This window comes from Cydia splendana, chromosome Z, assembly GCF_910591565.1.
Source record: "Cydia splendana chromosome Z, ilCydSple1.2, whole genome shotgun sequence".
NCBI classification, from domain to species: Eukaryota; Metazoa; Arthropoda; class Insecta; order Lepidoptera; family Tortricidae; genus Cydia; species Cydia splendana.
The window spans coordinates 41,339,180-41,363,102 of record NC_085987.1 but is presented as its reverse complement, the minus strand read 5'-3'; the positions used below and the strand labels follow the sequence as shown (position 1 = coordinate 41,363,102).

The following is a 23,923-nucleotide window of genomic DNA, read 5'->3' as shown; positions in this document are numbered from 1 at the left end:
AATAACCTGTAGTCAGAATACCGGTAACGGTCCCTGGTTTAAGGACTTTGGATTTCAATTTTTGCAATTATTTATTCTGTATTGGCTCTCATTTCACCAATTTAAACATGCCGAAATAAATACATACCTATTTATGAAAACTTACGTTTAAGTACGTAATAAGAATTGTGTAATACCATAAAGGAAGTGGTAACACTGGTTCTCATCGTGCCGACATCATGGTCACCCTAATGAGTTTGACAATGTCTAACTTGTATTTTTATCATAAAATGTAATAATTGTGGCTTCCTTGTGAAACGATATTACACAATTAGAAATTATTTCACTCCCACAACCTTTAACGCAACATTTCTTCACCATTTTTAAGAAATTTTACATTTACGTGTTTTGTAAATATGTCATCAGGTTAGGGATACCAATTAATATTCAAACTTACTACTACAATGTCTACCATATCAAAATTAGTGTTTTTTATTGTTGTGCACATGCTTGGTTAAATCAGTTAATAATATTGACACCATAATTATTTACAAATTTCCTAAAAGATACGTATATCAGAACCGTACTCTGAATATAGCACTTAAATAATATAAGAAGGTATTTAATTTTAGTAGTATATTGATATAAATACTACCACAATGGTATATTTTTAACATTGGCAACATGTGCGAGTGAGACACCGCGGCCCACCTTTGCTATCTCAAGTGGACCGTTTTCTCTGTACTGGTACGAACGTCTTTCTGGCTCTGTGATAAGGTTCAATTTAGTATGGCAAAAAAAGTGACAGTTCACTCCTTCTTATAACTCCATGGGCGGAGTATATTATTATACCATGGTGTACGATTAACAATGTAACACCACCTTGCTGTAGCCATGTTGATAAAGTCATATCGATAAACTATCGACATTTCTTGCAATTATAATTTTACTTCAAAGGTTTAACGATACCTAAAATTAACAAAAACGCTTTTATTCTTTATTGTGGTTATCAAATCACAATTTTATCGTCACGCCCCAGCAGGGAACGAAGGGAAAGTTCAGATATTTAATTAAAATACATAAATACCTACTAAAATATGTGTTCCGCAATAATTGAATTATTATTATTATATTCTAATATATTCAATATCCATTAGCATTTCAATTATGTTTATGTTTAACGAAGATATTGAAGCTTCAATTAATACCTATTTCGTTCCGCTCACTGAAATATGAAACCTATGGAAGTGAAACGTCAACGAAAAATGCGTGCCAGAGTGACGTCATCCGGCCGCTAAACATGGCGGTTTTAGTGCTGCCCAAAAGATTTTTACTGTTACTAGGTTTTATCGATACATCGATAACTTTTGAACGTTCTCGGCTCATTTTATTTAAAATATGAATGAATAATGAATACGTATGAATTATTTGTGGAATTTATATTTTAATAGTAAGTAAGTAAGTCAATATTCTTTATGAGTATATTGTTATGTGAAAAGACACTTTAATTGAGTAAAATGTGTAAAATCTAAGACAATTTCGTGCTTCGAATTTAACAGGTAAACCGAGATGACGCTGTTCAACTCCATATATATTGCGATTTTTGCGGTAACTCTGATTTTCAAAAGTTGACGTTTGACAACTCAGTGACCGCAAAACACATGGCGCAGTACAGCGCCATCTGTTTTGGATGTCAGAATAAGTGTACGTGTTTTTCTTAGACTTTACCTCTCTATTACAATCAATTTTGTTGTGTTGTTAACCCTAAAGTCCGTAACACACTACCGCACCGCACCTCGACCTTGGTGCGCCGTACCTATAAGTGAGAGCGATACAAATTCAAACTTATCAAGCGACTGGTGAAAAAAACAAAACACCTTCAGAACATTTATTTAATTACAAAAATAAGGAATGACTTCCGCTCTTCAACTTCAACTTCTTCAACATTTATTTAGCAAATAGTTCAAAAGGGCCCTTGTACACGTCAACATTGAATTTACATACAAGCAATAATAATAACAATACATCAACAATTTTATAAAATACAACTAACTGCAACTACCAGTTCAAACTAACATATTACAATTACTTATTGATGTACCTATATGGTCTCTTAATGTCGAATTACATAAAAAAAACTATAATAATAATATAAAAAAGCCCGCAGGGCAGTTTGTGGAGTAACGACCCCACGGACCCGAGTGCTCCCGAGAGTCGGTCAGGGTCTCCGTCTCCAACCACTTTTTCTTTTTATGTTCATTTCTTGGTAACCTGTAAAACATGTTTTAATTATTTAATTAAGATAATTTAGTTGGTTTTAAGCGGGGTAGCATGATAAAATAAGAAAATATAAATAAACAATCATAATAAATCGATATCAAAGTCGATAAATAAAGTACAACCCTAGCTGAAATGTTTACATTATTTAAGCGTAAAAATATAGTTAAATAAGTCAAATCACTTCATGATCTATAACTGCACATAAGAACCTTGCTATTTATAATGTGAAGCATCCTGAAAATTCCCAGGAACATTAACAATAACCAATATTTTTAATGTAAATTATAGCGTACCTGTGTAAGGTTAAAGATGGCTGATTTGGTGTTTTTCTTATGCAGCACCCTAATACACTACACACTGGCATATTCGCGACGTAATTGTTCACATTTGGCTTCAATTATTTTCAAACAGAAGCAAAATACTGAAAGATAATTAATAATTTTCATTTTCACCACGACTTTTTGACAGGACAAGTACCGGCTGAACTGACTGACAATGACATTTAGGCCGCTAAACATGGCGGATTTTCGGCCGCATTAGGTATTTACGTATTTTCATGAACCACTTTATGTACGTACCGAAATACTGTCATCCTTTTTTGCTGTGGGTGACAGTGCTGAGTAAAAACGAGATAGATAGATATTTATGTTTGTGCCGTCAAAATAGGTGCTATTTGTATAAGCAATTGTACGTATAGAACAATATGTCTTGTCCCTATTATACAGGTCTATGGTTCCGCTGTGTAGCGTTTATCGATATATAACATGATTAAAATCGACTTTTCACATCCCTAAAAGAGAACACATACACGTTTTTACGCACACATACACAGCTTGGATGCACCAAAAAAGGCAACACTTTGATTTGAAGTTCATCTTGTCAACAGTATGGTTGTCCTTTTTTGACAAATGGCATTTTTTAAAAGAGCGAGGAGAGAGGAGTGATACTAGTTGCTGCGCCGTCAAAGTGAACAGACGACGTTGGGGCCTTGGTCCAAGTACCATCTCACCTATAGTTTTTTTTATCATTAGAAATAAGGTAAACAATCTTGATGTGTCTTTTAATTAAAAACACATTTTAATAATAAGTTACGGCAAATATGTAACAAATATGAATCTAATACGATCATTTATATTCTTCTGCTTTCATAAGTAATAGTTACTGATTTTTAAAAAGCGTTTTTCAATTAAAAGACATGTCAAGATCGCTTACCTTCTTTTAAGTTCTTTCTAATGCTAAAAAAAACGAACTATAGACGCACACAATGCATAACACCTGTTTATAAAGCCCACTCACGCGCACGAGTGTGTAGCGGGCTTAAAACCTGCCTAAGTGATTCAAATATGCGCAAGCTACATACTCCATGTGCTATCAAAAATAATGAGTTATTACAGTTATTAAAAAAACCCTAACTTTATTTTACAACGTCAAATTCTTTCAAATGATTTTTTTAAATTAAATATGTAAAAAAAAATAGATAACAGGCTAAAATTACTTTTTTTTAGTCTGGTATCCCCCTTGTGTCATGTCATTGTCATCCCTTTCGCGTCGCGACAACACTGCCGAACGAAACTTTCGGAGCTTCGGGTCGTGCCGGTGCTTTCAGCACAGCGTAGCCAAGCAGGCGCCAGCCACTCACTACTTAACAATAGTACCGTGTATCCCAATAATAAATACCAAAATGTTAAACGACAGTTTATAAATTAACACATGTTATTTTTGATAATCGGTTCATATAGTTTCCAAAATGCTGTCGAATAGACGCTTGATTGCCGTTTGTGTGTTTGTAACATGTTGCAACGTGGGTCTTTTGGTGCTATTCTACAATCTGAGCGCGCACGAGAGGTGCTACGTCACGCTTGACGAGCAGTCGGTGAGAACGGTTGTTTCCAACGAGTTCCTCAGCGTCGGCATCGACACATCAGAAATCGAGAAATATGACACAATAGACTTTACAAAGCCGAGGTTTAGAAAGCTGGCAGCGGCGCTGGCGCCCGCGCGGCTCCGCCTCGGCGGCACCATGTCCGACCGACTGATATTCAGCAAAGAGGATGCCATCCCTGGAAAATCTTGCGATCTACCGTGCCCTAAAAACTACTCCAAATCCGTCTGCTCTTCAATCCATATCTTATGCGGCAAGCCCCATCCTTTCTTCATAATGACTGGTAAGAAATGGACTGACATCAACGAGTTTTGTAAAGCGACGAAAATGAGGCTTCTGTTCACCCTAAACGTATTGCTACGCAACGACAGTGGTTGGTACGATCAAAACGCTATTGAACTACTAGAATACTCCAAACATAAATACCACCACATAGACTGGCAGCTAGGGAATGAACCTAATTCCTTTCACCATGTTTTTAATGTAAGTATCACCCCCCAAGCCTTAGCTCAAGATTTTAAGCACCTCCGTAAGCTTCTTAATCATTACCGCTACAAGCACTCTATGCTAGTTGGCCCTGATACTACAAGACCTCAGGAGAGCCGACCGGAATGTCTGCGCTACATGGTTGATTTCCTTTCAAATGGCTCTGACTACATAAATGCTAGGTCTTGGCATCAATATTATTTAAACAGCAGAACAGCCAAGTTGGAAGACTTCTGGAATCCAGACACGTTTGATTTGCTAAAGAGCCAATTAAAAACTATGCATGACCACACAACACAGTACAAAAACATACCAATGTGGCTGACTGAGACAAGTAGCTCATATGGTGGAGGTGCCCCAGGTTTGTCAGACTCTTATGCAGGTAGCCCACTATGGTTAGACAAGCTGGGCCTGGCAGCCACCTACAATGTGACCACAGTTGTAAGACAAAGTTTCTTTGGAGGCAACTACAGTCTAGTAGATAAACAGTTTAACCCACTCCCCGATTGGTGGGTAAGTGTCATATACAAGAGACTAGTAGGTAACAAGGTGTTACAAGTAAACTGTAAGTGCTCACGCTTCCAGCGAATGTATGCTCATTGTACAAACAGAAAATATACCAATGACACAACAGCAGTGACTATTTTTGCTGTAAATTTGGAAATGGCTAAAGCGAAATTTCTTCTAAACGGAACTGCTTTGCATGGAGATAATTTGTCTATTGATGAGTATATTATTCATGCTCCATCCAACAATAGACAATCTAAGACAATTTTATTAAATGGATGGCCATTGTATTTTGAGTCTTCGATGCCTGAACTAGAGCCGATCCACATAAAGTATGGGAATCATATTTCAATGCCGCCTTATTCCATCGCATTTTGGGTGATCAGGAATACATCTATTAAGGTGTGTAAGTGAACATCGTGTAGTGTTAGGCAAGGTTTTAGTGATCAGTGATCAAAATTTGGTACTCTTTGTGTTGTGTATCTACAGTTTTATGACTTTTGTGATGTATTTTAATGATTTGTGACTTAATGTGAGGAATTCAATTTTCATTTCATTCCAGTGTTTTTGTCTTCATGTTTTATTTGTTTAAATGGATGTCTTTAAACTGAACATTTACTTGCCTTTTTGACATGTATGTTTTTGGAGTCTCGGTACCTGTAATTTATTGCTTAAGTGTAATTTGATCTGCTGTTGAACAGAATTTTCGTGATTAGAAAGTTTCCATTTTATGGCAGCTCATAACTCATAAGACATAATTATGTAATTTGAATAAAATGTCTGTTACAGAAAAATCATAGAGCACAATCGTGAAACTAAATCTGTGGCAAAATGTATATACACGATGATTTTTAATCGGTGATCAGGAGTAGAAAAATATTAATATCTAGCCCAACTTAAACTTATTAGGGTAGATCTCACGCAATTATCTCATTGTTTGATTAATTAAAAGTTAAAACATAATTAAAACTAATAACCACTAAATACATGGTTATCGTATAAGAAGTAACTATGTCAAGTGCCATCAATATGGCGGGAAATTTGACGGATCTATGACTTTGTTTATGCATATGACAATGACAAGTTATTACTCATAAATTATCAATTGCCATTAAGTTTGTAAAGAGGCTATAACTGATAGATACCGATTAGTAGTGACAAGGATTTTAGGATATAATTGATCTCAAAATAAAATTATGATAAAAAAACAAGTTTCTTTCCTTGTAATTACGACTTCAACGTGATCTACATCAATTACTGAGTTAGAAAAAAATGTTCCTGATTACCGATTAAAAATCATCGTGTATGATTCTATATTTATTCTATATTTATAATGGTATTATATTTGCGCACAAGAAATTGCAGTTGTGATTAACTCACAAAAAAACCATTAATTGTGAACTAGAACAAACTTTTAGGGTAGACTTAATAAGATTCATTTGTTCTAAATGCAGTGCAGTTTCTTATTTACCCTATGTAAGCTCATTAGAGCTGCTTTATAGTAATTCTAGCCATTGTAATCGCTCCTTGACCACTCATAATCAATGTTCTTGATGCGACATTGAACTCTTTTGCATTTGATAACAAACTAATATTATACCTACATTGTAATCTCGTGGAACATCCACCCTTTAAACTTAAAGTTCATAATTCTGTAGCTTTTCTTGGAAGTATTAAGGGGGTCAATAAACCTCACCGATAATTATATTGCGGCATTTGATCGATCGATTGAATTTGTTGCACCTACTTAGCCAGTAATGATCTAAAATCGCATGCCTTTTGCAAGATCTATAAAGGCCTTACACACGTGTGGTATTAAAATAGAAACGCTTGCTGGTTGACAATAGATTTTTTTATACAATATTCGTCGTTCTGGTTGTCAATAAAGCTCTATTAGCATAAAGATACATAAAAAAATTGTGGGCTTTTGGTTTGCACTAGTTTAGATAAACTTTATGTTGTCTAAGTAGGCTCAGTTGATACCGAATGGCTCTCTTTGCTTTGCTTACTTGGGCTTAAACTATAGGTATACGAATCAATTTGTGTACCAAACTATTACCAGCGCCTATTACAGCGCACATACGCACATTAAGCCGAGATTCTGTTTACTTTTTTGTTATATATTAATTAAGGAAGTTTCGTTATCATCAAATTGATGGAATTTTGTATTGGCTTCATACCATTTGTCCTAAGTATTTTAATAACACAGAAAAAAAGGTGTATCGAATTTAAAATCAAAGCTAGTTAAAATTGAAATCTTATATGTCTTCAGCATATGTATTGAAATTGGCGGTTGGCTGTTGCATTGAGCTTGAAGGTTGCAATTTTTCTCAAGTACTCGTACTGCATCACTTTAAAATGAACCTTAATAAAAGGTACTAAAGCTACTTTTAACTTATCCAGCATTATTCTTGGTGGTGACACGTGTATCATTTTCTCAACAATCTTATTCTGTTATTGGAATTTGAGCTTTGTTAAGAATGGTTGAGAGATAAATTTGAGTTGAACCGTGTATGATAGTGATTGCAACTGTGCACTTGACATTTGGCATGGATGTTTACTTGTTTAGTTCCGAGTGCCATTTGTTACTATTATTGTAAATAATATGACTGGTGGTCGATTACGACCCTTTGTAGTAGTCAGATGGACTTGAAATTTATTACCTACATATTTAATACACCTAACGCGAAAATAGAGAAATATTACGGAGCGTTTTACCAGAAAATACCACATTTGTATTGCTTATAGCTGAATGTGCCAATTTCGTGTTGTCGGATGAAGGCTCTAAAAATGATGACAACGCACGTCTTGGCAATAATAATGTGAATTTTCGTGAGCCTGAATATTCATACTATTTGCAAGTGCTGTCAACTATTAAATTAGGTACTAATGTAATCCGTGGCCACAAGGCGGTGTCATATTCATACACATAGCCAATATGATCCAAAGTGAACGTTAGTGCCTTGAACAGCAATACATTGTAGGTTGCATATAAATTACCTACTTAATATTTTATGTAGATTAAAATTAATACTAAAAGCTGAAAAAATAGAGGTACTAAATAATACACTGTGAATAAAGTACCCTACCTACGTACTTAACACGTTCACTGTCCCCATACAAAGTGATATGACAAAGTCACACGTCCAAGTGTGCTTTCACTTTGAAGTGTTGTGTTTTGTGAACATCACGAATAAATATCTTAATTTTATCTAAGTTGTAAACCCATAGTGGAAGCACGGATTCTTAAAAAATGCTTCATGACCCTGCATTTGGGGCACCTTTTAAACTGCTCCTCGCTTATTTTAGCAAGGTGGATTCTGCCAATGTCGAGGTGTAGACTTTTGACTGGTGAGACGATAATGTCCGGTTTTTTGATTTTTGTGGAAGGATATAGACTGATAAAAAGTAGGTACCTATTTACAGTGGCGATGGCGTTTTTCAATTAAAAAGTCGCTACAAATTAAACTCGTGTTCAAGCCGTATGAGAACAATATTTTATTTGACCGTTAACTACCCGGCATTTACAGACGTTGACGTAATGTAGATTACTTTCAATGTCAAGTCTTTCATTATAAGTAAAACTTTGTAAACAAAGTTAATGAGGCTATATTATGAACGACCAATTATATGTCTTAGTTTAGGTTTACAGATGGGTCACGACATTGCTTTGCCAATCACATGAGGCAAATTTAAATAGGTACGTTCGTGTTTAATACGATATCCCGCGTAATACACCATTTTACATAAATTCCTACAACGCTCACCCGCGGTAAGATGCGTTAGTGACTGTACTTCATGTGAATTTGGTAACTATTTAAGTACCTATTTCGATTCTTACGAAAGCCACTTGAGTGACCAAATATGTAGCACAGTCAGCCAACAAAAATGTTAGTTTTTTAGATGAAATTATTCTCAAGTTTGGCAAATAGCAAATACCTAAGATAAGACGAAGGTAAAGTAGTAAAGCGGGTGTTCTATCTTAAAATGACAATCTTCTAGGTATACTCGTACGTAACATTTTTATAAGTACTTAGGTACCTATTAAAAAAAATAACGCTATTTTCTGTCAACTACTGCCTTATTGTATCTACCTATTATCTTACAAGTATGTATTCGTTGGCCTTGGAATAAAATGTATTTAACCCAACAAGTGGTATTTTAAACCTGAATAAATATATTAATATTTAAATTCCAAATGTAATGTTTCGAGGTCAGAGTATATATTAAAGTAACGAAATTTCGTAAGTATACAATACAAATGGATACATTTTATTCCAAAATGAACAAAAATAGTACCCATTTTTGCTGCTCTTTCCTATATGTTTTGTACAAAAAATAGTTTTTAATTGTCTGTTTACACGATCTTATGGTATTTTTATTTTTTTTTATTCATAAGTTAAGTCAGAAGTTTTTTGTCGTGTGCTTATTAGAATATTCGGTGCCTAATGTAAGACTGATTAGCGTACAATAAAGTCGACTGTATTTTAAAGCAATCTCGTATGCATCGCATGCAATGCATATCAAACTTGCATCTAAATACATTCAAAACGGTAACCGAACATGCATTTATGTTAACGGAACTAACGTTTTTGTAAGAAAATAAACTCTCCGCCAAAAAACCGCTCCCATACAATTGAAATTACGGTCTTATTTTTAAACCAAGAACATTCCCATGTACATTCAAGTAACATATCTAATACCTTTAAACGAGCAATTCTTGTATCTTATACCTTTAAAGAAGCAATTCTTGTTTATTTATATACCGGGTGTGGCCTGTAACATGAGCAAATAATTAAAACATAGATTGTACTCAAACTCAAACGGTGACACTTTTGTTCAACAAGTTTTACAAATTATGAAGTATTTAGACTCCCTGTTTTTCATACAAAATAAATATTATCTTCAATGGACGCCATCGCCATGCCATATCATTGTGATTGACGTTGCTTGTCACGCCTCAAACATAACAAAATTCGCAATACATTGCGTCTTAGAATAAATTTAAAAAGTGTATTAAAAATTAAACCAAGTTATTTTTAAAAGTCGCTGAACAAATGTTGGCCAGTATGAGGAGTGCAGCCTATAGTTTAATTTTTTGCTCATGTTACAGGCCACACCCGGTATATATATATTTCGGGGATCTCGGAAACAGCTCTAACGATTTCGATGAAATTTGCTATATGGGGATTTTCGGGGGCGAAAAATCGATCTAGCTGGGTCTTATCTCTGGGAAAACGCGCATTTTTGAGTTTTTATATGCGTTCCAAATTTTTTATTTAATACCTTCAAGTAAAAACAAAAGCGGCCAAGTGCGAGTCGGACTCGCCCATGAAGGGTTGGGTTCTCTAGTAGACTAGATCTCGTTCAAATCAATTTTCGGTGGAAGTTTGCATGGTAATGTACATCATATATTTTTTTTAGTTTTATCATTCTCTTATTTTAGAAGTTACAGGGGGGGGGGGGCACATTTTACCACTTTGGAAGTGTCTCTCACGCAAACTATTCAGTTTAGAAAAAAATGATATTAGAAACCTCAATATAATTTTTGAAGACCTATCCATAGATACCCCACACGTATGGGTTTGATGAAAAATGTTTTGAGTTTCAGTTCTAAGTATGGGCAAATTTATTGTTATTTTAAAATTTTGTGTGAAAATCTTAATGCGGTTCACAGAATACATCTACTTACCAAGTTTCAACAGTATAGTTTTTATAGTTTCGGAAAAAAGTGGCTGTGACATACAGACGGACAGACAGACTGACAGACATGATGAATCCATAAGGGTTCCCTTTTTTTGCCATTTGGCTACGGAACCCTAAAAGGTCGTGTCGGAAGTTTTTTTTATGTAAACGGTTCACTCGCTCTATTTTCTTTGTATTACAATTAAGTACTAGCAACGAAAACTAGGACTGGACATAGATATTTTAAGTTTCATGTCATTTCAGCAAGTCGTTTTAAAATGAGAGTGTAATTTGGATTGTATGGCGGCGGTTAGGTGAGGCCTTAGGAAGTTTTGGAATGCATTGACAAACTTACGTTACTTACACGGTTGTTACATTATATTTTTATCCAGGTTGTTTAAAAGAGGTTGCCAAAATTCAGTCGAATATATTTATTTGCATTATATAGGGTGGCCAAAAAATAATTGCATTCTCGTTACCAGGGAGGTTTTGGGATTATACTGAGCATCTTTTACTGTGGGACCAACATCATATCGCGAAAAAAAATTTGGCTATTTCATAAATTTTGGCCGGTCTATTTTCTATGGGAGGGTAAATTTTTTTTCGCGGATTCGGGGTTGGTCCCATAGTAAAAGTTGCTCAGTATAATCCCAAAACCTCCCTGGTAACGGGAATGCACTTATTTTTTGGCCACCGTGTATAAATCTGCTGAGATGTAATGTGGTATATATTTTACTTGTTATAAATCCTATATTGATAAACGTACTGAACTAGGCATTCAAGCCGATAATTTGTTCTGAAGGACAGGGGTCAAAAGCACTTCTGTCGTATGCGCACTTTCCTTATCTACATCGATAAACGAATTCCACAGCGTTAAAGAGCTTACCCAACCTGACCTGAAGATATTTCCCAGGAAAAATGATGAATACCTAAAAAATATTATAAAGATTGTTGAATATGAATGTATAAATTGTAGTAGTCTAGATAGTTTTACTTTTATAGATACCTTTACTCAGCAACATTAATTTGCGTTTGGTAGAGAATGTTACAGTACGTATTCTATTAGTAAATAAGGTACTTATGTTCTTATGCCTTCCTTAATTCTTAGGTTTTGTATTTTTATATGATTCTGTTTATATTGTTCTAGATGTGGCTGAAGTAGGTACAGTCAGCATCAGTGTGTGACCGCCAAAGTGGCCAAATATATCGTAACACACCTTTTGTTACAATATACATATAGATGTGATGTGACCCGTCAATATATCTATTAGATGCTGACTGTACGACGTTAACATTTGAAATGCCTTGAACTCCTTGGGAACACGCCAAAATGAATTCCGCATTCTCCTAAAACTTAATGCCCGCCTGCTTTTGTTTTATTGAACGTCAGTAAGTGGATAAGTACACGCATTTTGGAAGCATAAGGTTTTAACCTTTTTATCCTATATTAACCTTCCGACTGGCGAATATTAGAAATGTTCGAGTGTATGTATGAAACTCGTTGCGATGCACTGTGTGTATAGAAAACTACCTTTTGTGCTTGATCTTCGTATCAATGTCAAAGTTACATAACTGTAGAGTCTGTTCGGAATGAGAAGAGTCGTGAAATGTATTGGTTCCCTAATATTGCACGACTCTTCTCTTTCCGCACATACTCTAAAAACTAATTATAATATTTAACCTAATTAAAGGCGTCATCTCTATGTTATTAAATTATAATTTAATTGATGGCCCATCTAGAATAATATCGTCGATCTACATACTTATGTTTAGATTTTGTATTGTGCACTATTATGTTACTTTACTAGATAGTTATGTATATTCCTTAACTTATTTTTCTAGACATAAAGTTACTTTGTAGAAGCAACTCGGTCTCTGTTGTGAAGTGTTGTGGTTAGATTAATTGAATACCGCAGCATTATTAATACGTGAATCTATTACAAGAGATATGTTTACTACAATGATCTACTTTTGATGTTGCCCGATCGAAGATTTTCTAATTACATTTAGTCTAGGATTAAGAATTACTTATTGCAAAAATGTGTCAAAATTTCTGCTTATAACCGTACGTTATATCGTTATTAGATCTTGATATATTTATATACTTAATTAAAATACAATATATGCAAAACTACCGTATGCATCATGTATAAGATTATAAATACATAGTTTATATTGTTATCTTTCGCCATATTAGTTAATATTATTAGACTGCAACAGCGCACTGAATACAGGTCACCCTGTGGAAATGTTTTATACAATGTGACAGATTTTCATTGCTCTTTAGTGTAGTCTTGTTTCATCTGTTGTAGAAATAATTAAAGAGAACCTTTGTAAAGTACGGCTCGAATGGAAGCTAGTCTGTGCGGAAAGAGAAGTCGTGGAATGTATGGGCTCCCTTACATTCCACGACTCTTCTCTTTCCCGCACAGACTATCATATTTTCGCCCTTTGATCTTTTGCCAATCATTTTACGGCAGTTTTTATGTAGAACAGATATGGTCTGTCTGTGGCTTACGTTGTACTGGTTGTACTACTTTTTATTAATTGATACCTTAGAGCATTTAATAACTGGAGTGGCCATTAAGAGCTTAATACCCCTCTGCCGAAAAACTTGCACAATTGTGCAAACTTTTGTATGGACTGACATGGCTATTTGTACGTTACGTACAAATCATGTAGAAATAGCAATACATTTGACGTCCCCTCCCCCGCAAGAATCGGCAGACTGTTTCGTAAAGAAAATGACAGCGATGACATCTCCAGTTACTAAATGCTCTAAGATTGATACCTATCTCAACTTTTCTGACATATATCTTTACATTCGAGTCACGACAAACTATAGGCGTGGCGACAAATTTTCATTTTTGGTGGGTAACGTTTACACAAGAGGTAGGTAGATATATATGTACTAGTATGTGTAGCTGTAGCCTGTAGACGATTTTACATACTTACCCACATTACATTAAAGTTCAATATTTCCATTAAGTATGGTGGTATCATTTTGTCTCTACATTATAATTTTATAAAGAATATCTTTTATCGTTACATTGCCCGTTACTTTTAAATGATCTCATTCCTCATCTATCTATACTTAAATTACCTGACTTAGGAGATATATAACTGCATAGTTTCTAATAACTATTACTACTATAGATAATACCTAAAGGATAACAAAATGTCAAAACTGTACCTATGGATGTGCGTTATTCAATTAAATGTGTGCCTTTACTCGATAATAAATATTGCTGCCTCTATATCAATATGTATTTATTTACTTACCATTCCCTTCAGTTCTATCACACACGCGGAATTTTTGCCTTGAAACCGGAATTGAGCTTCTGTGGGAGAGCCAAAGAAGTTTTATTATAATTAAGTAGATTGCGGATTGTAACTAACTTCTTACGGTGTGATCGTTAGTAGGTACTCTGCCATAATGGGTCGTCATTTAATTTCGTATTTTTAGACCCCCCTCTTGTGCCCTTTGCCGGTGAACGGCACACCGCGATCTCTTACCCCGAATGACTATGCATGTTAAATATGTGCAGTGCCAACCGTTGCATTTTCAATATTTCACCACTGTTAACGGGCTCTGCCCATTAGCCTGTTCGACCCCTACGACGGATTAATCCGTCACTGACCACAGAGCAACATAGACCTACGTGCATATGCATAAAGTTCAATTTCAGTTTAAACACTTCGGTGACGTGGCGTCTGAGTGACAGCTTTTATGTTTGACACGGCGTCGAGGTTGAGGGCCACTTGCACCATCCAGGGTTAGCCACTAACTCGGAGTTAACCGTTACGAGTAATACAGGGTTAAATTATACTGGTACCTAACTCCGGATTTAACCGGTTAACCCCAAGTTAGTGGACTTAGCCCCACTTGCACTAACCCCTTGCACTTAAGCGGTTAAACCATTAACCCAGTGTCAAACTGTACTGGTAACTCCAGGTTTAACCGGTTAACCCCGGGTTAATGAATGGTGCATGTGGCACTTAAGGCCACTTGCACCAGCACAATAAGCTGGGGTTAAGCGTTTACACGAGACAACACAACAGGAAATGGCAGATTATATCTTTTTGTCTTAGGGTTGGTTGCACCAAACCGTCTGTCACCGTTTTAGCGTTCGTTAAATTTTATTATATGGAAAGTTTCATAGTTCTCTGTTGATTGACGTTGACCAGTCTGTTAATTGTGGTTATTGCAACTGGCCCTTAGTCAAGCTATGACGACTATAAGCGTCCGCCTATTACTATTCAGTGATGTCAGGAAGTGACTGACCGATGCTTTATCTCAATGATAACCGCGAACTCCACAGGCCTTTTAAACGATTTCAAATAAAAATAATATTTTATGTAGTTTGGAAGATGTTATTCTAACTAAAGTCAAACGGAAGTCAATTTCATAACACATAATTTTAATAAATAAATAATAACATGACCAACAACTACAACTAGTACAATCAACAACATAGCACGTAAACAGGAATACATCTTTGGCTTATTTGACTAACAACAAGAACTATCAGAGAGTAGAGACACAACAGTGCTAAAGTAAAAGGAACTATCTTACCGTGAAATATGGAGTTAATCTAAATATTTACCACTTCATTTTAGTTAACTTAATAAAAGTTTACTTAATAGACTAATAAAAGTTTATTCTTGGTTCATCAATAAACTTCATTAATTGTACTGCTTTGAACCAAGGTAATCAACCCACATAAATGTAAACTTTATTTCACTTTATTAGTGTCGACTAGACATGTGCGCCGATGGCAAAATCATCGGCGGCGGCGTGATCGGCGTGAAATCGGCGTGGCATAATTTTTTATACTGCATGAGAACGTGGCTGTAGAAACTCTACATTAAAGCCTTCTGAGTATTTACTAGGCTATCCAAAACATATTATGTGTGTTTTGTAAATTATTGCAGAAAATGATATCCCATCATGTCACTTGGCAACCAACCAACGGTATCTTTAAATATTAACATAAAAAGGACACTTTAAAACATTTTAGGCAGTATAATGACTTTGTAAGCGTACCTAATACAAATATAACACAAACATATTTCTTTATAAGTTAAAAGAATATCTAAATTGACTTTTCCCAGCCGCTGTCGCCTCACCTATGATTTGTTACGAAATAATGATGAACTACTTTACATTTGTCTGAACTGAACTGAAGTTTATGAGAAATGTATGTTAGAATAAATATGTCGTCGTTTTCGAAAGTTAACCTCTCTGGCAGGTTGATTCGCTCAACAGAATGTCTTAGAAGGTTAGAAGTGCCCCGTGTCCCATGGCACTTGCAGGGGAAAACCCGTGTCTTCAGACCTACATACTACTTATTACCCAAAGATTTGACAGACGAGCCCTCTGACGAAAAATTTAAGTCGCTTGAGAATTTTTTTATGAGGGAATACATTGTACAAATTGTAGTACAAATGATTCTGAGTAAAATGAGCCCAAGAAGTCAATATTTTGAAGACATGAATGAAATGTACATTTTTTTTGGAAAACGCTCAAATAAAGACGTTCTTTGATATACCTACTAGGGTGGGTCACTCGTGTATGGAGAAAAAAAAAGTATTAGTTATCCTTCGGGCACAGTTACAAAAAGTTGCGTAATAATGCCAATAAACAGTATTTCAAATTATTCTGTAATCGGAATTCATTTTTTGTCTCCGGATCCATTTCAAAGTTTTCGTATATTTATTATTATATTTTGTATGGTCTGCGGAGTATATTTATGTATCGTCTCTTAATTCAAACTTTAGCTAAAAAGTTATACCATTATTAGCTCGAAATAGCATGGTAAAGGTTCAGAGCCAATAAATAAATAAAAAAGTACTCAAAAAGAAACATTTTTTTTTCATAATGTCCATACATTTAACAAAAACTTTGACCAAAATCCGGAGGCAGTAAAATTAAAGCTAAAAATAAAAATACGTGCAATAATTAAATACCAAATGGCACCTTTTTTTAATTGTGCCCCCTATTAAATTAAAAAGAAGTAAAAATGACCCACCCTAATACCTACACTCGTGTTGTAACTACGCTACTCGTATACCCTGGCTTCGGCTCTCCGACTCCAGGTTACCTATTATTTCTCTTAATATTGTAGTAATGTGTAAACTGCCGGATTTTAGAGCGGTCCACCTGAGTCGGTAATTGCCGGAAATGGGCGTGCCGGATTGACTAGCGTCGGAATACCGAGCGCCTACTATACATAATAACTGCACACAACATAGGTATCTTACTCTTCAACATGCACGAGCGTAGTGTTCTCAATATAAATAGTATCCGCCTTCCTGATCTCCGAGGGCTGCAGGCAGAACGGCGGGGGATGCGACCAGAACCCATTCTCCGTACACACTATGGAGGATTCCCCGACCATTTGGAACTGGTCCTCGCATGCGTATATGACGAGATCGCCGACTGGGTATTTTCCGTGTTTTGAGGAGGACTGTGTGAGAAGACGACCGTTCGCTGGCACTATCGGGTCTGGGCAGTATATAGCTGAAAAAAAAAAAAGATTATAGCAATTGGTAACAGATTAGTTGACCTCAGTAACCCTCCCAGGCCTAAAGGGGCCCACAGATTACCAGTTCGCCGGACGATATCAGCCTGTCAGTTGTTCGGAGCTGTCAAATTTTGCTCTGACAGGCCGATATCGTCCGGCGGACTGGTAATCTGTGGGCCCCTACGTAGATGCGATAGTATGTACAGTAAAGGGCCATAAAGTTTGCACATCGGTATTTAGAAAGAGAATATTGGAGGCAACGAGAATGAAAGAGACAACGCTCTACGAAGCCGAAATTCCGATGTGCAAACTTTATGGCCCTTTACTGTAGTACAGTAGTAAATAGTTTATTTTTCAAGTAGGTATATTACAATGCGCTTATGAATGTCAAATAAAGCTACGCCGGCATTAGAACAATGCCCGGCCGCCGTACGCCGAGTTGTACTCTAGAAAATGTGTCTCACTCACGCGTGCAGCGCGGGGTGTCGCCGCTCCACACGCCGTCCTGCTCGCACTCGAGGCCCGGGGGCCCTACTAGTCTGTACCCCCATGCACACTGGAACACGGCCCGGCCACCGTACGAGGAGTTGTACTCGACGACGCTCAGGTGAGGCCCGAGGGTGTTGAGCATAGGGCAGAAGGTTTCGACGCACGTTGGGGGTAGGGATGACCAATTACCTGGAAATTAAGAAGTTGTTTTAACTTCTAGTTGGGTTTTGTATCACGGAAAAGACAAAATAGAATTATCAAAAACCTGTAATTTAACCTTTTGGACGCCAATGACCGATATATGCGCACCGCAGGTCCAACGCCAAAGGCGGATTAATCGGTCACAGACCACAGAGCAACATCTACGTGCATATGCATAAAGTTCAATTTCAGTTTTGACACTTCAGTGACGTGGCGTCCGAGTGACAGCTTTTGTGTTTGACACGGTGTCGAAAAGGTTAAGAAGCTACAATTTAAGTACAACTTACAGCAACCAATTGGCAGTTTTGAACCCAAAAGTAAATAACTGACCAATAATCTTCGTGTGTAAACAAGGCAGCAAGTTTTTTTATGGAATAAACATCGCTTAAAGCATAGGCAAGTTTATACCGTCTGCCCCACAGATGAGAACAGCCGACCCGTTGAGATGGAAGCCCGGCTGGCAACTAAAATGCACCGTATGCCCAAGTCTTGTTCCTTGAGCGAATTGCCGTACGCGCGGCGATCCGATCTTCAACGGTGGGCATATGACACCTGGAGAAAATTGAACATTACACGTGGTAGAAAGGTAATCCTATTAATAATAATGGCTATATAATTTCGCGAACCCCATGGCTCCACCATTAAAAAAAAAAACAGAAATTGAATCGACAAAAAATCGATATAATTATCAAACATGAGCACAAATTATGAGAAACGGTTGATAAAGACTTGAAAAGAAGAGCAGTAGGAAACCGAACATACGAAAGCAATTTCGCCCAAACTGAAACGAAGACGCCTCGCGCTTGCTCTTTGTAATATAATTGCTTGTCAATTGGCAATTGAAAACCGCATGAAAATCTGTTCAGTAGTTTTTAAGTTTATCGCGAACATACATACACACAGACAGACGCGGCCGGGGACTTTGTTTTATAAGGTGTAGTGATCCAAATGGTTTTTTTTTTTAAATTTGACATCGGCACATACAATGGTTCAAAAAGGGTGTCAAGAAAAAGTCGATGAACCCAAATATTCAGTGAGAAGTAACATGTTAATCGAGCAAACTCACTAACAACTTTAATCTGCACGGTGTTGGTGTGTCCGGCCGGCGACGCGCAGATATACTGGTCGCTGTGGCGCGCCGACATCTTGGTCAGCGTCAGCCGGTAGTGCGTGTCCCGCTCGCCCTCCTCCTCCGACCAGCCTGCGAATAATACAAGATAGTAGAGGTTCATTCACATGTAGCGAATGCGAAGTTATAGTGTTTCGGACGCTATTGTAAAAACAATAATAAAACTGGACTAGTGCGAGTCGGATTAGCCCACCGAGGGTTCCGAACTTTTTAGTATTTGTTATTAATGTTGTAATAGTGGCAAGAAATACATCATCTGTGAAAATTTGAACTGTCTAGCTATCACGGTTTATGAGATACAGCCTGGTGACAGACAAACGGACAGTGGAGTCTTAATAGTAATAGGGTCCCGTTTTTACCCTTGGGGTACGGAACCCTAACCACAGAATAACTAATAGTACTACCGTACACAAAATTCACTCCTTCACAAAAGTCACATTTCGGTATAATATTATACCTATACTCGCCGCCTGCACGCAAAATTGAAACTTATATACCTACGTAACCGCGCACGAACCGTGAATCTTCTTTGCACGTCGCTGCTGTGAGTGTCGGCACGGGGTTATCACTTGACAAGTTTTTGTACCTATACCTACCGATTTATTATTTTTAAGATAAATATGGAGGAATTACAAACGTTGATTCTATAAACATAATTTTTTTATCCAGAGATAGTATGTCTGATTCTCACGGCAGTAGGTATGTCACAGCTGTATTCATTTGAAAATATGTCGGTCAGTTCCTAATATTGTTTCTGGGCAACCAATAATCATATTAAATTGGTCTAAAGCGCTTTAGTTTTATGCAAACAAAACGAATCAATAAGTCATCAAATTTGATTAAGTACTTAGTATTTATGTTATGTTTTAAAGTATAAATTCACCTTTCAATATAGTGCGGAATTTTAAAAAATGTTATTTCTGCTTCCTTGCTCTTCCGTTTATTCAGACATCCGTAAACAGAACAATATCTTTTATACGGATTAGATCGAGATTTAGGTTTCGAAGCCATTGTGTATTTTCAATTTTGCGCGAGCGCCACGTGACACGACTATCGTGCGAGCCGAGCGGCAGCCCACTGCCATACGCCGTCCCGAGCGGCGCGCCGGCCAAATGTACCTAAACTGCGCAGTGACACCCCCCTGCCCTAACAATGGCTCGCTTTAAGAGCGCGAAGGAATGGGCGAGAAAACTGTAAAAAGGCAACGCTGACGTCAAAGGTCCCGGGGAGCGCCATGAATCGACAATGTCAACCTTTCATTCACATGGTTTTTGATTGGAAGTATGCTTAAACTGCAGGGAGCAGCACATGCCCTGTTTACAAATTACAAATATCAAGTTTAAGTTTCCGATTTTGGCCTCAAAGTAAACCCTGCAACGCTCGCCTTATGTCGCTACCGATTGTGCGGGTTCATAGTCCGATACAAGCGCGCACCTTGTGTGTGCTGGCCCAGCGCCTGTGTCCAGCCCCACTCGGGATCGCCAAGCGTCCGTTTGGACACGCAGTCGAGCCGCAGCGAGCTCTCCGGGTACACAAACAACTCGCCGGCCACGGACACCACCGCTGAGCCGCTGACGACCGTGTGGAGGATCGTTGGGGGCGCGTCACCTGTTTAAAATCATTACACAGTAAATTTCAATGTAACAAGAACAGTTGTTCCCTTCATCAAATATAATGTTAGGCACGTATGTGTAATAGTAATAACTTGGGTGAATGAAAAAAAAAATGCGTCAGTGTCGTGGAATGTGTTGGAACGAAGTTAAGACAGAGTCGTGACAGAAAACTTTTACACTTTTTCACATACCTACAGCTTTTCACATTACATAATTTTCATGTTCATGGAACACTCGGTTGCAACGAAGTTAAGAAAGGGTCGTGACGGAAAACTCTTAGGCAGTAAGTCCATAAATAAAAATAAACTAATGTACACACTTGTGAAGTTGGTGATAAGCGTTGTGGGCACGCACTCGGGGAAGCGCGGCGCCCAGTCGCCGTTCTCGCAGCGCAGCACGCCGTCCCCCTTCATCTTGTAGAGGCCGAAGTTGCGGCACCGCGCTACTATGGTTGCGCCGTGGGGGAAGTGCATTACCTTCTGTAGATATATCAATATTTAAAAAAGTATATTGTACAAAAACAGGACAGTAGAATACAGAAGTTGATGTTATGTTACCAATGTAACATGCCTAATAATACAGTATTTCCAGGGGTCCAACATATAATATGTCGTCGGCTTGGATGTGCAATTTGCCAAGTAGGTACTTAAATTGGTTTAATACCAATTTCATAATAATATTAAAGATTGCAAAAGTTGAGAAAGTAAGTAAATGTCGTCATAGGACATTTTGAAAATTTTGCAAAAACTTTCCATGTCAAAAGCATCACAATTTTGGATTTATTTTGTCTGAAAATTAGATAAAGAACATTTTTGAGAAATAATTACATTCACTTTGTTTATTTTTTACTTCAAGGGTGATTATTGTGACATAAAAATGATTTATTTTATAATAAAGTATAAAGTTACCTCAATGGTGGAGTTTCTGAAAGAAATGGCCAGCAAGGGGTGGTCATTGCGGTAAACACATTCACGGAGGATCGGCTGAAACCGTCCATCTGTAAAAATAAAGTAAGTTGAATTAAGGTCACGACAGTGGTATGGTTTGTTGAATACATTTCATGATTCTATTCAGTTGTACTTTAATTATAACCTTTAGCCGTCCTCAAATCAAAACTTGCTAAGACAAAGGCAATTTTGATTTGACAGAATAAAGATCAGATATAGATTTCAGTGGAATGGAAGGCCTTTTTATAGGTCTTTGGGCGGCTAGAGGATAAATAACACTTAATTCGTAGTAAGTGCAATATTGATGGGCTGAGAGAAACTCTAATTATAATTAAATTGTAGGTTAAAAAAATGAGACAAATATAATAATTAATGTAACAATGATTCATGCACTATAAAACAGTATTCAACCTGGTGTGCTGGAGCAGAGCGGACCAACCCAGTTGCCATCAATGCACTTGATCTTACATATTAGTCTCTCATTAAGAGGACCTATCACACCTGGAAATTTAACCTAAAAAGTATTTCAGAATGTAATTTGATGTATTGTTGGTATTCATAATTCATTTGTTTTTGTATATAATAATGTTAAATGTTAACACATTTGCGTAGTTTTTTGTTGCCTTTGGCTTATGACACGTCACTTATGACAGTTATGACATGATCACTTACCGTTCACGAACATGTTAAGAAAACCTAACATTTAATTTAAACTCAAAAACAATTTGTAACGCAGACTTGGTAAGTAAGTAGGGTACAGTTGACGTCAAAGATATATGTTTACACTTTTGCACCTTACTTCTTTGTAATAAGGCGAAAAGGTGTAAACATATCTTTGACATCGACTGTACAATAAAACTGTAACTTAATTTAGCAATTTTACAAGGTAGTGAAACAGTTTGATTGTGTCATACCTCAGATATTTTGGAGAAGTCAGATCTGAACCTTGTTACATTTAGTTTGTCATCTTCACTTTTCACATCAGGCAGAGTACACTTAAAATCATCTGTAAAATATTTGCAGAAACATAATAACTAATAAATTTTTATATTCATGTTATAAACAACCTAACTTAAGAAGAAAAATAAATAAAGAGACTAATAAATTCCTTGAAAACCTGGCAGAACAGAGAAATTACATTATATGTAAAATAATATTATTTCATAGCTGCATTTGATTCTGTTATTTCTTAAATTAAACTATTATAATGACGACCTGTCTGGCCTAGTGGATTAGTGACCTGCCTGTGATGCCGATGGTCCTGGGTTCGAATCCCGCTGAGGGCATTTATTTGTATGATGAACACATATATTTGTTCCTGAGTCATGGGTGTTTTCTATGTATACATGTATTTATCTATATAAGTATGTATATCGTCACCTAGCACCCATAATACAAGCTTTGCTTAGTTTGAGGCTAGGTTGATCTGTGTGAGATGTCCCCTAATATTTATTTATTTATTATAATGAGTTACCCCCTTATTCATAAAGTCACTAATTACTAAAAAAAAATACACAAAAATCGACCTTTTTTTTGTACTTATATGGTTCACTATGGCTATGAACTTGTGGTGGTACTTAGTGACTTTTGCTTGTCACCCGACGATACCTAAAAGCCTCAATAAACTAATAATCGTTTGTCTTTATCTGTCATTTTGACTTATGTATTTGTAATAAAGGGATAAAACAATTTAACTAAATCAGGCCCGTAAAGTTTTATGAATAAGGGGGCTAGAATATATCCTCTCTTCAAACGATTATTTCAAACTGCACATCCTTATTTAACTGGCGAGTATAGTGAGTGAGTGCGTCCATTCAGGGTCAAATATATTTATGAATCGCACGTAGTTATTCAGTTTTTATTGAGCATTTATAAAGGACCAATGGGATAACATACCTTAACATGCCCCACACATGTTAAATTAGGATAACATACGAAATTTAATATTGATTTGTTGGTATTTACCTTCCGAGAATTCAATTTGTACATCTTCGCAATATGTCGTTCCTCCGAAAAACAATATGAATAGTGCAATCATGGAAATAGACATGTTGTGATATTGGCTTTAACGACGAGCTATATCTTAAGTTATTTCTTTCAATTTCAAAATAAAATTAGTTTACAAGCCAACGATGTGTATTTTATATCTGACAGCTGAATTTTCTGACATTAATGACAGTCAAAATGAAATGTAGTTT

The 23,923-nt window shown here is 36.6% G+C and overlaps 3 protein-coding genes across 3 annotated transcripts in view; 1 reads left to right on the top strand and 2 right to left on the bottom strand.

The window, feature by feature from the left end:
• The window catches only part of LOC134804104 (uncharacterized), a 450,088-nt gene that overhangs the window by 23,397 nt on the left and 402,768 nt on the right, over positions 1-23,923 (bottom strand). The gene's annotated exons all lie outside the window — the stretch shown is intronic.
• LOC134804072 (heparanase-like) lies at positions 3,839-10,730 on the top strand. The gene has a single exon (XM_063776973.1). It carries the CDS (start codon positions 4,007-4,009, stop codon positions 5,546-5,548), a length of 1,542 nt encoding a protein of 513 aa, XP_063633043.1. The 5' UTR covers positions 3,839-4,006; the 3' UTR covers positions 5,549-10,730.
• Positions 15,224-23,866, bottom strand: LOC134804176 (locomotion-related protein Hikaru genki). Its single transcript, XM_063777105.1, has 10 exons — positions 23,691-23,866; positions 22,640-22,731; positions 22,137-22,239; positions 21,687-21,775; positions 21,098-21,257; positions 20,600-20,773; positions 19,103-19,237; positions 18,445-18,588; positions 17,815-18,024; positions 15,224-17,342 (listed from the first exon to the last, which is right to left on the bottom strand). The coding sequence occupies exons 1-10, from the start codon at positions 23,773-23,775 to the stop codon at positions 17,080-17,082; spliced, it is 1,455 nt and encodes a 484-aa protein (XP_063633175.1). The 5' UTR covers positions 23,776-23,866; the 3' UTR covers positions 15,224-17,079.

Excerpts from the sequence above, each read along its gene's own strand:
- LOC134804176 (XM_063777105.1), bottom strand. The coding sequence starts at position 23,775 with ATGTCTATTTCCATGATTGCACTATTCATATTGTTTTTCGGAGGAACG. Across the intron at positions 21,258-21,686 it reads TCAGAAACTCCACCATTGAG|AAGGTAATGCACTTCCCCCA; the intron begins GTAACTTTATAC and ends ATATATCTACAG. Across the intron at positions 20,774-21,097 it reads GCTTATCACCAACTTCACAA|GTGACGCGCCCCCAACGATC; the intron begins GTGTGTACATTA and ends GATTTTAAACAG.
- LOC134804072 (XM_063776973.1), top strand. The coding sequence starts at position 4,007 with ATGCTGTCGAATAGACGCTTGATTGCCGTTTGTGTGTTTGTAACATGT.